The sequence below is a fragment of the Chelon labrosus genome (genome assembly GCF_963514085.1).
Source record: "Chelon labrosus genome assembly, chromosome: 5".
NCBI lineage: Eukaryota > Metazoa > Chordata > Actinopteri > Mugiliformes > Mugilidae > Chelon > Chelon labrosus.
This window is the reverse complement of record NC_140341.1, coordinates 4,102,505-4,118,030: the sequence shown is the minus strand read 5'-3', so window position 1 is coordinate 4,118,030 and position 15,526 is coordinate 4,102,505. Positions and strand designations below refer to the sequence as shown.

The following is a 15,526-nucleotide window of genomic DNA, read 5'->3' as shown; positions in this document are numbered from 1 at the left end:
GGGGGCAGTGCCACTCGCTTAAATTAAGTTGGCAAAGCTGAAGGCTTCTCCAACCGCTGACACAGGCCTGTCTGCTGGCAAACGCTGCCAATTTGAATTATAGTCTTAATTATATTGAGTTTGGTTGGACTTTCATTGGCTCCTGTTGGTTTGGCTCTTCGTCCTCGAAGTATTTTACTTATTAAGGCCCAAATTCCATTCCAACCCCTTCGTATTCACTCGTAGTCTGAATGTGGATGGTCAACTATATTATCGCAAGATCAACTAGTGTGAGATTGGATATCAATCTGTACATCAGAATAATTATACAAAATGATTTTATAAATATCAGAAAGTGAAACTTTTACCTGAGTATTTCTATGTTATGCAACTTCGTGATTTTATGTTATGTTTTTTTTATCTATCACAATTAAAACAATTGTTGTGGTCTTATAATATAAAAGGATTGAGGATTCTGCTGGTCTGAGTTGAAAAGAGTGTTTTTAATAAGTGTTTTCTTGTGTTGCTGCTGCTCCTAATGAGAAACTGATTGACTGTAACTGAAGACCAGTCTCTAAACTGGACCAATGAATTGATAAACTGCATTGACGGTTTCTGTTTGTAAATGAAGTATCTGCTGCCACCTGGTGGTTGGTATTGACACTGCAGCCACAAAACGAGGACCACCACTAGTTTATTAACACTGCCCTCTGTTGGCATCTGACGTGTATTGCAGCACATGGAAAGGTTTATGTGCATGAGCACACTTTCAGCAATTTTTTACATTTTGTCTGAGCGCAGACTGGGTTCTGGTCTTTAACTGGAATCAGATCCAGGCTGTCACAATGTTCTGGACTACTACACTCTGTCTAGGAGACAAAAGACTCTCCTGACTCACAGGTCTGGAATATTTTTCACAAAATTACATTTATCGCAAAATTTTGCATTAAACTAAATAAAGTCTGTTGCAGCTTAAAATGTTATTTTAAAACAGTGTTTAGTGCAGCTTTAAACTTTCTGCGAAAAACAACATTCAGTTGCAGTTTTAATCTTTCAATTAGATGAATGTTTAGGGGAAGCTTTAAACTGTTGTGTTTTTTTGTTGTTTTCAGCTTTAAATCTCCTGTTAAAGCAGCTTTAAAATTTTTAGCTAGACTGACGTATAGTGCAACTTTAAACTTTCCGTTCAACATTTAACAAACCAACAAACTTCCTGCTAAAGTGACATTTAGTGCAGCTTTAAACTTTTAAACACTTTAATGCCTGTAATCTTTCAAGTCAGACATATAAGTCTTTCCTTAAGACAAGAAAAGTAAAAGTTTGGATATTCTGCATGTTTCCGTCACATTAAGTTATTCTACATACATACATCTTATTAACATAGATCTTAATTTAGGGATTCTCCTCTCTCAGATCTTTTCTCTCATGGCTGCTGTTGTTAACGAGGAACTGAAGATGCTAGAAGTGTCTCCAAACTGGACCAGTCATTTGATAAACTGCAGTACGTGGATGTGTGTTATTTCTGCAGGGTGGCTCAATGAAAGGGTCACAGCAGAGGACTGGAGTTATGCGTGTTTAATACAATAATACAGAAAACAGCTGTACAGTATACAGTGCACAAACACTCACACTAATACACACACACACACACCCCTCAAATCTCACTCACTCTCACACACACACACACAGAGCCAAAGAGCACACAATGACTGTAGCACACGTTGCATCAACAAACACAGTGCTCAGAGGATCTAAAGAATTTTCACCGCCGGCCATTTTGACTCCACACCCCTTTGCTATAGAAACCGATGCGGTTGCCCTCGTCACCGTGGCGACACTATGGCGGGCACTTATTCACAGTCGGGAGAAGTGACGGCGACGCAGTCGAGAACAGGAACGACAGGAGCCGTCTGAACTCTGAGCCCCCGTCACTTTAAAGGATTATTCATGTTCTCAAACAATCCGATCGGAGATGGAGAGTATAATGTGAATGCTACCCTACGGGTACACTGGCCCAAAGCACAACAAGACGACCCACGTTGTTAAAAAATAAAAAATAAACAAATCCCTTAAGGTGGTCTCGTAAAGAAATCCACACTGGTTCACTGCTGCTGCTCTGCTCTGTGGACTCAAACATGTACAATAAACCTGATCTCTGCTTTCATATGAGCCAAATGATGGTTTGGGATGTGACTTACACCAATCAGGCATAACATTATGACCACTTTCCTAATATTGTGCAGGTCTCCCTTGTGGTGACTCATCAAAGAATGGACATGGGCCTTCTGAGGGTGTCCTGTGGTGTCTGGCAACAGAATGTTGTTGGGGGGGGGCTTTGAGGGGAGGGGCCTCTGTGGATCATCCCACAGATACTTGATCAGTTTTGGATCTAGTAACTTTGGAGGCCAGGTCAACACCTTGTGCTGTTCCTCATGTTTTTTTGAGATGTTCCTAAAGCGTTTTTGTGGCTGCATCCTGCTGGGGATGGCTGCTGCCATCAAGAAGTGTCATTGCTATGGGGTGGGGGTGCCTGGTCTGGTCTAGGTGGGTGCTACATGTCTAAGTAACATCCACACCAATGAATGCCAGGTCCAGAAGTTTCACAGCAGAACGTTTTTTGTGAATTGTCACAAGATGGTCAATGTTATTCACTTCTCATGTCAGTGGTCATAATGTTGTGGCTGCTCTGGGTTGCATTGTCTAGTCTGCATAAGTTTGCACAGGTGCACTTTATGCTCAGTCCCTTGTATCGTACTTAGTCCTGTGTCTTCATGTAGCTCCATGGTTCTGGAGGAACATCCTCTTGTCTCACTATGTCCTACTCCTGCTATAATATATGGTTGAAATGACAATAAAAACCTCTTTGACCTTTTAAACGATTATTTATTTATTGGGCAGGGTTTTAATTGCGTCTTCTCAAAAATAAAATGTCTTGTAACATAGCTGTATAAGACTGTTGGACTCCTGCACTCTTTAGGATTGAGCCACTTTAAAATCACGACAAGTTCAAAGATCACTTAAAACCAAACCGAGAGCAGAGCAACCGCCGCTCTTCGCGCAAACCTCCACGACTGCTTCTACACAGCTCCATGTCTCACCCCTCCTGATAGCGGACAAAACCTCTTCTTTGGTTTTCACCTTCGTTTCCATTTAACTGTTGACATTTCCACTGAGTCTCTAATAAAACCACACAAACACTTTCACCACTGTGAATGGTACCATAAAGCTGCTAAGAAGCCGTTATCTGATGAATGTCGCCACTTTGAATGTGATATTTTTATAGTCAGTTGTAAACATAAGGTCTGGTTGCCCTTTTCTGTTTTTTGGGGGGGAGGGGCACCGAGGGGGCCGCCGCTCTGTCCGAACAGACGAGTCTGAACTTCCATCGCCAATGCGCCGTGCCGCCTGTCGCCATGGTGATCTGCCACAGTCAGATACAGTGGGGGAGGTGGTCGCGTTGCGTCGTCAGGCGTTTTCAGGCACTTCGTCGTCGCCGTCCTCCCCCTTCCCCTCCTCCTCTGGCCCCGCCCCTGCAACGGTTACCACAGCAACAAGTGAGCATATGCATGTTGAAGTTTTTGTTGTGAGAATGAATTTTGGGCTCGTACCGTTCCAGGTCAGGTGATCTGCTGGCAGCTGCTCGGGTGACTTGTCGTCGTTTATCTCAGCCGGAGGGGCGTCGTCGGAGTCCTGTGACCGATCAGAGGGGTGTCCGTCGGGGACACTTTGGCCGTCCGAGTTGGCGTTTAACTCCACGTCCTCTTTTTCCTCTTTCTCCTTATCAGCCAGTTCTGTTCATGACAGACACAGCGGGACATTTAAGACTGGGATGAGTAATAAAAACGATATACAGTGACGTTTAAAAGGTTTTGCAGCCTTCAGAAGTTTCTACATTTCTGGTTAAAAATGATTCAAAACATCAGTGGATTTTCACACAAGTCCTGGAAGGAGACAAAGAGAACCGGATCAAACAAATGAAACAAAAATGTTATACTTGTCAATTTATTTGTGCAGGAAAATGAGCCAATATTACATATCAGTGAGGTGCACCTCTAGGATTCCAAGTTAATGTCAAGGCCACTTTAGAGTCCATCTGTTCAGAAGTGTTTCCAATCAATGCAATGAGACTTGGGTGTCGTTCTTTAATTTTAAAACTCAGGGATTTGTCTCAGTTGGATCTTCTCAACACATGTTTTTGGAAGTGCATGGTGGCAACGGACATAGGAGCTTTCTGAGGAGCTCAGGAAAAGAGTTGTTGTTGCTCATGAGGCTGGAAAAGGTTAGAAAACCATCTCTGAAGAGTTTGGAACCCACAAATAATCCACAGTCAGCCAGACTGAGAACAAAACGACTGTTACCCTCTACAGGAGTGGTCCACCAACAAAGATCACTCCATAATAGTCTAAGAGGTCCCAAAGGAACCATGGGGAACTTCTAAGCACCTAAATCCAACATCAGGAGAACACTGAACAACCAGGGTGTGATGGAAGAGTGGCAAGGACAAAGACACTGCTCTCCAAAAAGAACATTTCTGCAGTTTGATCAACATCATGTGGATAAACCAGAAGACTATTGGGACAATGTTTAGTGGACAGTTTTATTCATTTTGAGTCATTCTTATGCAGAAATGTAGAAAAATCTCTCAAGATTGCAAAAGCCTAATATTGCAGAATTTAAAGTGCACTACATACACATACATTTAACTAGAGAAAGTATTTCCATTATTTACATATACGTATCAGTTTGTGTGTGTGTGTACCGTGCACAGACAGCTCTTTCCATCGGTCCTTGTTGCTGGTGATGACGCTGGAGAGGTGGAGCCTCAGAGCGGGCAGGTCGATCGCCGTCAGAGAGAAGTCCATCTGCCCATCGTCGCTGTTCCCGTGGCGACAGCTGCTGTGTCTCTGCACCGACTCCACGGTGACTGAACCGCTTCCTGTCAGACTGCGACAGAGCAGAGTTGCGGTTGAGTCAAAAGTAGTGGTGTCCTTGGACTCAAAGACGGCGGGTACTTGAGGTTATTCATCCATCTTTATGTACAGTCCATGGTTTGGGTTTTTCAGTGTCCATTCATACTTTGCATTCAGTAATACACAGGAATGCAAAGTTTTATTTTCTAAATCTTTTATACTGATGATTCATTGGGGAGAGTTTTATGTCAAAGCCTTTTAAAGTTGAGCTTGTTGTGATCCCATGTATTTTTTATTACCAACCTCACATCTAATATACTTTACTGTGCTGGATGAAGAGGTAGCGACAGTAGTCATAGTACCTGGATCTCCTGTTTCCAGTCTCCCTGGCCTTCCTGTCCTCTTCTATCAATGGACCAATCACCTTCTCTGTCGTGTCAACCAGAACACTGAATGTCGGTTCCACGATGAAATCTATGAAACCTACAACCAGAGAGAGAGAGAGAGAGACAGACTGAGGAAAGAAGGAATAGGTGAAAGGCTAGGGATGTCCCGATCAAGTGCGTCTGCCCCCGATTCAATACCGATCTTTTAATATTCAGTATCGACCTATCCGAGTCCTGATCCGATGTTTAATGTCCTAAAGTTGGTCTCCTCTGGCCTAAAGTCTCTCCTTGTCTTCCTTGTCTTCTCCTAGAGTTGACTGGATTCAGTCCAATAAATCTTTCTGTCAAAGTTAATGTAGTGTGGAGAGGGTAGCTGGTACCTTGTGTTCTCTACTCCAGAAATGTTCTGGTCATCCAACGCTGCCATAAACTCCCTAACCCTCTCTGGAAGATTTTTCTCCTTGACGCTGTCTCCAGGAAACTTTTCTCTTCTTTTAAACGTTCAGTGTTTGTTGTTGTTGTTTGGGTGCAGCCTTTGACTGAGTGGACTCCATGGATTCTGTTTAGATGATCAACTACTACCACCTCACCAAGCATCCACGTTCAACTAGTTACTAAGCTAGCTGACGCTTGCTGGCTGACTCACTTCATTTTACACAGCAAACATGTTCAGTCACGTGATTTTGGTGATTTGATTGGTCAATGCTATCTCAAGGCAGGTGGACTCAAATGCTAACCAATGGAAATACCCACGTACAACAGCCTCTGTTCTACTTATCTGTGTTTTTCTGTTGAATGGAATTGCTTCTGTAACTTTCACAAGCAGTGAAGCCCATTAGCGAGGAAGGACTTTCGTATAAAACTAGATAAATCTGTTTGTTTCAGTGTTCAGTTAAATAATGGTTTCTTTCTGTGTGGAGTTTGCATGTTCTCCTTGTGTCTGCGTGGGTTCTCTCCAGGTCCTCCAGCTTCCTCCCACAGTCCAAAGACATGCTGGTTAGGTTCATTGGTGATTCTAAACTGGCCATAGGTGTGACTGGAGTAATACGTAATTAAAAGCTCTCAGATAAAATAGAGCTCTCAAGAAATCACGGACATTGGTTTGAGATCAAGATTGTTCATAAACCATGAAGTAATAATCGTGCGTCCTGATGGATTGGTGGTTGCTCTTACCTATCTGTGACTGGGCGATCATGGTAGCTTTGCGGTCACAAAGGGGAGAAAAGGGAAGGCCGAGTTCCACCTCTTTATCTCCCTGGAGGTAAAAGACGTAGTCAGAAAGACGACATGAACGTGATACTTAAATAAACTGCACCATCTTTTCTCTGCCCTGACACAGCAAAATAAACAGCTGTTTGCATTTTCATCCACACTGTCTCACATTTACATGCAGTGGAAACAAAATCCTGTTAGAATTTGCACAGATTTAGTTGGAAACAGAAAGAAATAAAAAATGCTGCTGATTAAATAATCACATCATTAGCACATTAGTAAATGAACTGCTGTGGAGATCATTTCAACACAATTACACCCCAGAGCAAGCTGCTGCTTTAGCTAAGCCGTCATTCTCATATATTATTCCTGTACGCATAGTTCATATCTAGTTCTTAGCTATAATGGAGGCAGATTAACATATTGAAGCAGTGTTTCATTTCCATCCAGCAATTATCGGTTATCCCAGCTCGGCTGTATTTACTGCGTGACTCATCGTAATGATACCATCATGCTAACAGACTGAGGCTAACGGTAATGTGGGGGAATTAAATGGAAGGAGGGCCCTGGATTCTCTCTGGAAATAAAATAAAAATTAAATGTGGCAGTATAAAACCAGGTTTAATGGTGTAATAAAGTGACGGTGCAGCACAGTTGATTTAGTGTCGCTCTTTAAATGCAGGGCACCACTCTTCCGTGCACACTTCTTCTGCAATACGTGGAGAAATCCTCACTTTAACAGACCTGCCTGACCACGGTTGATAAGCTATAATGGGATAAGTGCAGTTTGAGGTTTTGTACATACAACCTGATGTCTAATATTTCAAACTTTATGCTAATATTTTCTAAGAGGAGTCTTGTAAGTATTTTATTGCATTGTAAAAGTTGCCTGACGAAGCTCCACAGCCTTTTCTTTGGCTTGTATGTCTATCTGTTTGAGATTTGAGGGGAGAGGCCTCTATGGATCATCCCAAAGATCAGTTTGGGGTGCCTGGTCTGGTCTAGGTGGGTGCTACATGTCTAAGTAACATCCACACCAATGAATGCCAGGTCCAGAAGTTTCCCAGCAGAGGACTGAACTGTCACAAGATGGTCAATGTCATTTGCTTCTCCTGTCAGTGGTCATAATGTTGTGGCTGATCGATGTAGGTGTGTACCTGTCTGAAGAACTCCTCCATCAGACTGTGAGTCCACCGATAGTGCAGCGGCCAGGCTTTGGCTGGATGACTGATGTCTGCAGCGTGCAGCATCAGAGACAACACCTTCACTTTATCTATACTGGAGAGAGAGACAGCAAAAGAATTCATAATAAAACTTATTAACGTTGCAAAAGTCTTCACGTTGGACCTTTAAATTTTGGCTACAAATGGTGAAGAACTACTACAGTGTCCCGTATGTTCATCGAGCAGCGGCGTGTCTTTTATTTTGTATTTTGATCATAGCGTGCACACCGTACAGTCGTCCTCCTGCCGCTGCAGCAACACAAGCAGAACCAGCGCTCTGACAGACGGACAGCAGCGTCTTCCCCAAATCTCATTCAAGCGTGAGAAGCGTGACGGCTGCCCCCTCTGCACCTCCACATGTCCAGCAGGACTGACAGAGAGAGGGGAGCGCTATTCCTGTGAAGGCCCCTACAGAGACGCACAGGCCAATCTGGCCCAGCAGCCTGCAGGACCTTATGTTGGCCCGTTTCACCAAACTCCCACTGATGATCTGGTCGTCTCCATCAGATGTTCGAGCCTTTCACAGTCTGCCAGAGAGCAGTGTTTGTGTGTGTGTGTTTTTTTTTTTTTTTTTAGGAAGCTGCAGAAGAATCCAATTTTGGCAGCTGATGGGTATCTGCCTATTGGGGATTTTAAATGCAAGATCTTGCATTTTATCAAAACGGCTACAAAAGCATCAGAACGGAGCTTCAGCCCAGCTTCAGCATCAAAACTTCTTCCTCTTTTGTCTTAATGGTGGTTGGCCAGCATCAAAGCTGCCAAAAATCAAAGAAGAAGAAGAAGGAAAAACAGAGAAAACTTTCCTGGAGCCAGTGTCAAGGAGAAAAATCTTCCAGAGAGGGTTAGGGAGTTTATGGCAACGTTGCATGACCAGAACATTTCTGGAGTAGAGAACACAAGGTACGAGCTACCCTCTCCACACTACATTAACTTTGACAGAAAGATTTATTGGACTGAATCCAGTCAACTCTAGGAGAAGACAAGGAAGACAAGGAAAGACTTTAGGAATTTACAGGGCACAGGAACTTACAGGAACTTTAGGACATTTAAGATCAGATCAGGACTCAGATTGGACGATACTCAGTATTAAAAGATCATCCCTACTACTAGATCTGTAGTAACGTTTTTATCGATTAGTTCTTTCATTAATCTATTGATTACCCATAATTAAAACCTGCAAGGCTACGTTCTGATGATGTAGCAGCTGAAACAAAAGTGAGCTGGAGGTCAGAGGTCACGGTAGCAGTACTGACCCGTGTGTCTGTGTCAGGGCGTTCCTCATGGTCTTGATCTGCTGGAAGTGACAGGACATGTCTGTGGACATCACCATCTCTATCACCAGAGACCTCAGCTCCCTGTCAATAATCAAGACATTACAATCATCAGTTGATTTAGGATCAAGACTTGGCCTAAGGTTAAGTTTAATCTCCAGGAAATGCATGAAAGACAATGACATGTCCTATGAAGTGATGTTTTGGACATTTTTAGAAATTGCGAAATTTGGGCCTGTCCTCACTTTGGAAAGAAGGTTTTGAAAGTTAAAACTTTGCTTTAAGTTTGTAAGATATTGTCAAAAGCTAATTTAAAACATATTTGTTGAGTCTCCAAAGACTCTTCTAATCTCTTGAATGTGTAAAATAACCAATCCACCGAGTTATAAAAAGATTTTTAACCATTATCTAGATTAGATTTCCTTGAATCAAGCCAAAGACAGCAATACACCTGGATAGAGTAGCCAAAATTTTGAGTTTGTTATTTAGTTATCCAAAAAAGCGTTTAAAAAAGGCAACTGGACTTGTAGAGTTTTTTGAGAAGACGTTTCACCACTCATTTCAGCGGATCTTCAGCTGAAGAAGCTACTCAATGAGTGGTGAAACGTCTTCTCAAAAAACTCTACAAGTCCTGCCTCTTTTAAACGCTTTTTTGGATATACCTGGATGAATGAGAACCTTCACAGACACTTTGTTATTTAGTTGGCTAAGCTCAAAGTAAGAGCTGTGAAGGTCCTCACAAAGATGATGCAAACATGCATTTGTGAGAGCAAACCTCCAGTCGTCCTTGTTCAGGTTGACCAGGATGTTCATGTCCTCCTCAGCCATCAGCCTGTAGGCGGCGCTGACGTGATGGTTCTCCAGCACCGACCTGTCGTTGTACAGAATGGCCACTTCCGACCTGACAGACAGACACGACGTCCAATCAGACACTGTCATCCGCTGTGCTTCGTATACAGAAGAGTTTTTTTGTGCCCGTTATTTTTCGCTCATTGCTCCAGGGACAGAAAACCTATTCAGATCCAATCCTGCTGAGCTGATGATCCTCCTTTTTCTTCTCATGCCTTTATGCTAACATGCTAAGCTGAGATAGAGAACATGGTAAATATTATACTTGCTAAACAGCATTCAGCTCAAAGCATTACTGTCCTTAAATGCAGCCTCAGACCTGCAGACACAGAGCCCTGATATTTATGGGCCTTTTCACATTTGTTGGTGCTCTGAAGCCGGGAGCATTCATACCTCAGGTGGGTTTGTTTGGGCAGTAATTGCACTCCATTTGGGAACAAATGGTGGTCTGAGCTTGCTTTTAATCCCTCTCCAGACTGGACTGGTTCATTTGCTGTGTGAAAACATGTTACCCACGGACCAATACAACTACCTTACAATTATGTTACCGAGCAGCTTGCTGCTGCCATACACCTATGCCGGGAGATGTATCTGGTAGTGTGCCTTCTCATCGTACATATATAAACTTTGTTTTCTCCGTAGCCTAGATGGTTGATGAAACTGATCTTGCTGTTCATATACAGAACCACAGAACAGCAATATATGCCAACGCCCAATTTTCTATTGTATTTTTTTCCTGAAATCCATTTTTTTCTGCAAGATTATGACCATTCACAAAACTGTTTGCAAGAACGTAGTGTTGAAGGTGTGTCAGAACTTTGTCTCAATTGCCCTGTAAACACAACTACACCAACGCTAAATGTAAATGCAACACTGGAACCATATTTCATCAATTGCTCGATGAATCTGAACAAAATATAGGTGCCAAAGCACCTTACATCACTTTCAAAGTCACACCAGAGACCTAATTCTTAAAAAGTTGTGTGCGTGGAAACTTGCCCTTGCATGTAAAACAGAATAACCTGATTCTGTTACCTGGTGTGGATGTGGAAGTTGTTGGTGGTTCCTGTGTGTTCAAAGTCGTGAATTGCTGCTGCAAAAACCATCGCGAGAATCTCTAGCTCGCTGAGCCAGTGCTGCACATAAACACACACAAACACACTGTTAGCTGAGGGGTTTACTTCATGATATAACTCTACATAGAGCCCCTGCACAGACAGTGATACACTATCCCACCACTAGAGAGTGACGCACTGATCTCTGTGTATATGTGTGTGCATGTATTTCTGTCTTTTTGAGGACTCGAGAGTATTAGACGTCAGAGCGAGGACATTTTTGGAAAGTAATGATATTTCGCCCTCTTTCTAGGACACACATTCAAAAGGTCTGTTTGAGGGTTCAGGTTAGGGTTAGTATAAGAGACTACACAAAGCATGCTGGGTATTGTGTGTGTGTGTTTGTTACCATCAATCCGGTGTGTAGCATCAGGAAGTGGGCCGTCTGAGTGACGTCAGCGGCGTGGATCAGGTTGTGGTAGGGGTTCCTGTGTTTGCTGTAGCCATTCTCCAGAGCTTCTACAAACTGCACCAGAGCCGGCACCGGGATCTGAACACAGTACTGTAGGTGGTACAGGCACTACATAGCCCCGGCCCCATAACATGAGTCTAGTAACTCTCTACTGGGATTTCATTATGGGTCATGCTCCAACCAATACAGAAAAAAAAAAATAACAAAAATTCTCTGCATGCAAGTGGATAGTCCTACAGCCAATCAGAGCAACAGAGTATGTGACATTCTGAACAAATGTCTTAATTGTAGTTTGTTCTTAAAAGTTATGTTGCTGGATTTATGACTGCCTAAAACCAGAGTATAGTCAGTTCCCAACAGAGAAACTCCAGACCAACTTTCTGCCACAAATAATTTGAAGGCATGGGTGTTGGTTTGACTCCCAGACTAGATTTTAAAACCTATACTGTGCCCCTGTAAATAATTAGACACTTAATGGCCCAGGTGTCTTTGGCATCTTTTGTCAAAAGCTTGATGAAAAGTCCTGTCGCTCCCTGCTAACTTGATGATGAATGACATTTTAAACAACCAGCTGAGGATGTTGTTGAAGTCAAACCGTGAATCCAAATTTATAGATGGTAAAACAGGTCATGAATGTTGTAATTTGGAATTCTTTATCTTGTAATTCTGAGGGGCTGATTACGAAATTGGCAGCTTTTAATTAAGAGACACAAGAGTCAGTTTTCTTCCAGGTTGCATGTTGGACTGTTTCTCGGCTAGTTGAAGCAACCTCCTGCAAAATTAAATTACATTAAATTTTAAAGAATGTGTATTTGTGCACAAACCAAAGCCAACTTCTCTTTTTTTGTGCTAAGCTAAGCTAATCGTCTACTTTCCATTTAATGAGTTCATCGTTAACTTGTTCTCTTGGAGAAACTAAAGCCAAACTGCAGCTTCTCTGCCTACTTAACCCCACCCAGCCCGACATTAGGCCCCACCCACCCTTAGGTGTTATACATATGAAGCTGTGTGTACCCTGAACCTGTTGATGAGGTCATAGCGGGTCAGCAGGTCATAGACCAGGAACTTGAGAGCGTGGTCTCCCGTGCCCTCGTGGAAGGAAAAAACATCGAAGGACCACTGATCCACCTCCTGGGTAAAAAAAATTATAATTTACCATGAAATAATTAGGACAGAGCGAACACAGCAGGTGAGAATAAGCTGATGGGTTCATGCAGTGTAACGAGGACTTCTGCCAGTAGAGGGTGTCCGAATAATGTTTGCTCACATGGGGAGAAGATGGAGCAGCAATTAAATTAATTATTATAATTATTTAGTGGCTCACAATTATCCTTGAAGTTGGTGATATAATGAGTCGTGTGTTTTGTGCCGGGGGAGAAGTATAGAGCAGAATAATTATAAATCCAGCCTAATTTAATTTTTGTTCTGGAAGGGTTAGGGAAGGCGTGTTTTTCTCTTCCGTCGCCTCCTTTGGCTTCCTTTCCTGCCTCTCTTTGTGCTTTTTAATTTCATCTTTAATTTCCCATCTTCTTATCTCATTTCCTACCACATTTCCTTCTTTTTTACTGCATTCTTTCCTTCGGTAAGTCATACTTTCCTTCCCTGCCACCTCAATTCTTCCACCTCTCTTCATATATATCCTTTCTACTTTTTCAACTTTCTTACTAACTTTTTCCTTTCTTCCCTTTTACTAATCCTTTGCTTTCTTCAAATCTTACTCTCCTCATCTTCTCTTTTTCATCTCTACCTTTTGTGATCATCTCCTTTTATTTCTAGATTACCGTTTCCGTTCTTCTTTACTTTTTTATCTTCTCGCTTTCTTCCCTACCTGCTTATTCCCTTTCATTTTTCCATTGCTAACTATTCCACGAACTTGTTTCCATCTCCTTTTTTTTACTTCTTCAATTCCCCTTTTCCCTTGCCTAACTTTTTTATAACCCCTCTTTCATTCTTTGTTTTATTTGCTTCCTCTTTTCCTATTTTCGGGTTTCTGCAGAAAATCAAACTGAGCTCAGACAGAAAAAAGGTTTAGATGTTTTTATTTCCAATGAATGCAGGATCAGTATAATAAAATGTCTCTTCCTGCCAGGGCGACTGCAGCAATACATTTTTACCTTGAGTGCTGTCAGAGCTGTGGGAGGGTAGGTCAGACCAGCCATGTTGGACGTCCGTCTGTACATCCTGTTGTCACACACGGAGTATAAAAAAATTTAAAAAATCACACCAAAATCTCACACATGGACACAGTCAGTGGCGTGCATATAAACACTCCTCACACGGACCCCCCCACCCCCCTCCCCACACAACTCCTTCCGCCGCCCTCCTCCACAGTTTGTGACCAGGATGGATTGTTTGTTGCCGTGGCAACCGTGCTCTAAACACACACACATAGAAAGAGCACTGCCTGCCTCGCCGCAGCAGATATTTTTTGATTTCATGCGTCATTAAGCTGCAGCAGATGAACTGATACTGTTCCATCACCGCCAGTCATTTACACTCTAATGATGTTGGACCTCACAGTTTCCCTGCACCGTCTCCATCTCCATCTACAGCCAGCGCTAACGTCGTTACGCGTCGTGTCCGACCTCGTAATCACATCTGCGGCGAAGTCGGCAGGATGTTTATTTTTGAAGAAAATCTGCGACTGTTTTCTGTTCTGTCCGCAGGTGTTCCAGATTTCTGCTGAAGATCAAAAATAACTCAACCGACTGAACGTTTCTAAGTATAACTCTAGTTTGACGCGTTCATCAGACTTTCAGGTGACGCACGTTTCCCTCTGTTTTTGTATAATTAGCCACATGTCCAACTAATCCTCCAGCCTAAACTATTTTATAGGTTGTTTGTCATGAAACACAGGAGAGAACCAGTCGCAGGAAATATGAACTGTTAAAGTAAATAATAATGCAACAATAATGTACAAAAAAAGTTTGTGCTACGAGTTATACAGACTAGTCGACTGGTCAGTTTGACAACATCATGACAGTAACATGGACGCCTCCTGGAAGACAGGTGAGGAGTCCAGTGGATCGTTCATCAAGTGTGTGGACATACTTCACTAAAGATGAAGCCCATACTACCGTGACATGTCAGTCCTGAAATACAACTAAAGTACTACTGCAATGCATCAGAAAAGGCTAACGCTAACACTAGCAGAGGAACGGTCCAAATCCTCTGGACAGCAGTCAGTTAACAACTTCACCAAACGTCCTGTGGTAACAGAGAGAAGGAGGCTGCACATTAACTATTTGATAAAGTTATTAGACCTTTAGCTGCTACACTATCCCATCTAACGACACGCTGTGGAGTACTATTAAATGCTACTGATGGTGCTGAGGTGCTGCATGTTTTTATACAGACTATACATATCTGCAGCTCACAGTATGTACAGTAGCACATGAGCTGTCTGTTGTCAGCATATGTATTCAGGTCAAGAATATGGATTTTATTGTTGCAAAGCATTGCTTTACACTTACTTTTTAATAGTGATGGCTTGATTTTCATCACATAATAGGCGACTTTGAAAAACCTCTAGATTGTGCACAAACAGCTCTTGTTTGAATTACAATAAACACCGTGTTAAAACTATGAAATGGAAGAAAAAAATGACTACACTCACACACACACACACTCACACAAGCTGGAGCTGCACTAAAAGAGAAAAATATTCAAAGCCAGAATAAAAGAAAAAGTCAATACACTGCTGTGGCGCGCCAGCACTTCGATAGAAAAATGTTCTTCAAGCAATTTTCGGGAGGACAATAACACAGGATGTGTCCCTGGTTGTTTGAAGAAAACGCTTGTTTGTGTTTTTTTTTTCGGCTATAAAATACAATTTGTGCCAGTACACGAGGAACATCCCACAACAAAATATGTTCATGAACGGTCATGGTTAAAACGCTCATCCACCCCAACCTCCTCCCTGACCTAGCTTAGTGACTGTACAACAATATTCTTCTTATCGGCCCCGTCATAATCACAAAGGACACTAGAGGGGGCTGCTTCTTGACTGGAAACAAGCCTTTTAGGGGCATTTGCTGAAACCGCAGATGCTGTCTCTCGAAAGTGCAAGAGGTCTCGTATTAATAGAATACCTCCATGGGCAAAATAATCTTTCTAAAGGGTTGTTTGTCACGGTTGGACAGTCTCACACAGTCATGTGAGTGTATTGT

General features: G+C 42.5%; 1 protein-coding gene across 1 annotated transcript in view; it reads right to left on the bottom strand.

Moving 5' to 3' along the window:
• Positions 1 to 3,444: 3,444 nt before the first annotated feature.
• The window catches only part of pde1a (phosphodiesterase 1A, calmodulin-dependent), a gene marked incomplete at both ends in the record, with an annotated part of 36,005 nt that continues 23,923 nt past the window's right edge, over positions 3,445 to 15,526 (bottom strand). The window contains 12 exons of the mRNA XM_084545089.1: positions 3,445 to 3,509; positions 3,588 to 3,770; positions 4,739 to 4,923; positions 5,252 to 5,372; positions 6,449 to 6,530; positions 7,645 to 7,765; positions 8,964 to 9,065; positions 9,757 to 9,882; positions 10,866 to 10,966; positions 11,295 to 11,435; positions 12,372 to 12,488; positions 13,472 to 13,538. Of these exons, the coding sequence (XP_084401215.1) occupies positions 3,445 to 3,509; positions 3,588 to 3,770; positions 4,739 to 4,923; positions 5,252 to 5,372; positions 6,449 to 6,530; positions 7,645 to 7,765; positions 8,964 to 9,065; positions 9,757 to 9,882; positions 10,866 to 10,966; positions 11,295 to 11,435; positions 12,372 to 12,488; positions 13,472 to 13,538 (1,411 nt within the window). The remainder of the gene's footprint in view (positions 3,510 to 3,587; positions 3,771 to 4,738; positions 4,924 to 5,251; positions 5,373 to 6,448; positions 6,531 to 7,644; positions 7,766 to 8,963; positions 9,066 to 9,756; positions 9,883 to 10,865; positions 10,967 to 11,294; positions 11,436 to 12,371; positions 12,489 to 13,471; positions 13,539 to 15,526) is intronic.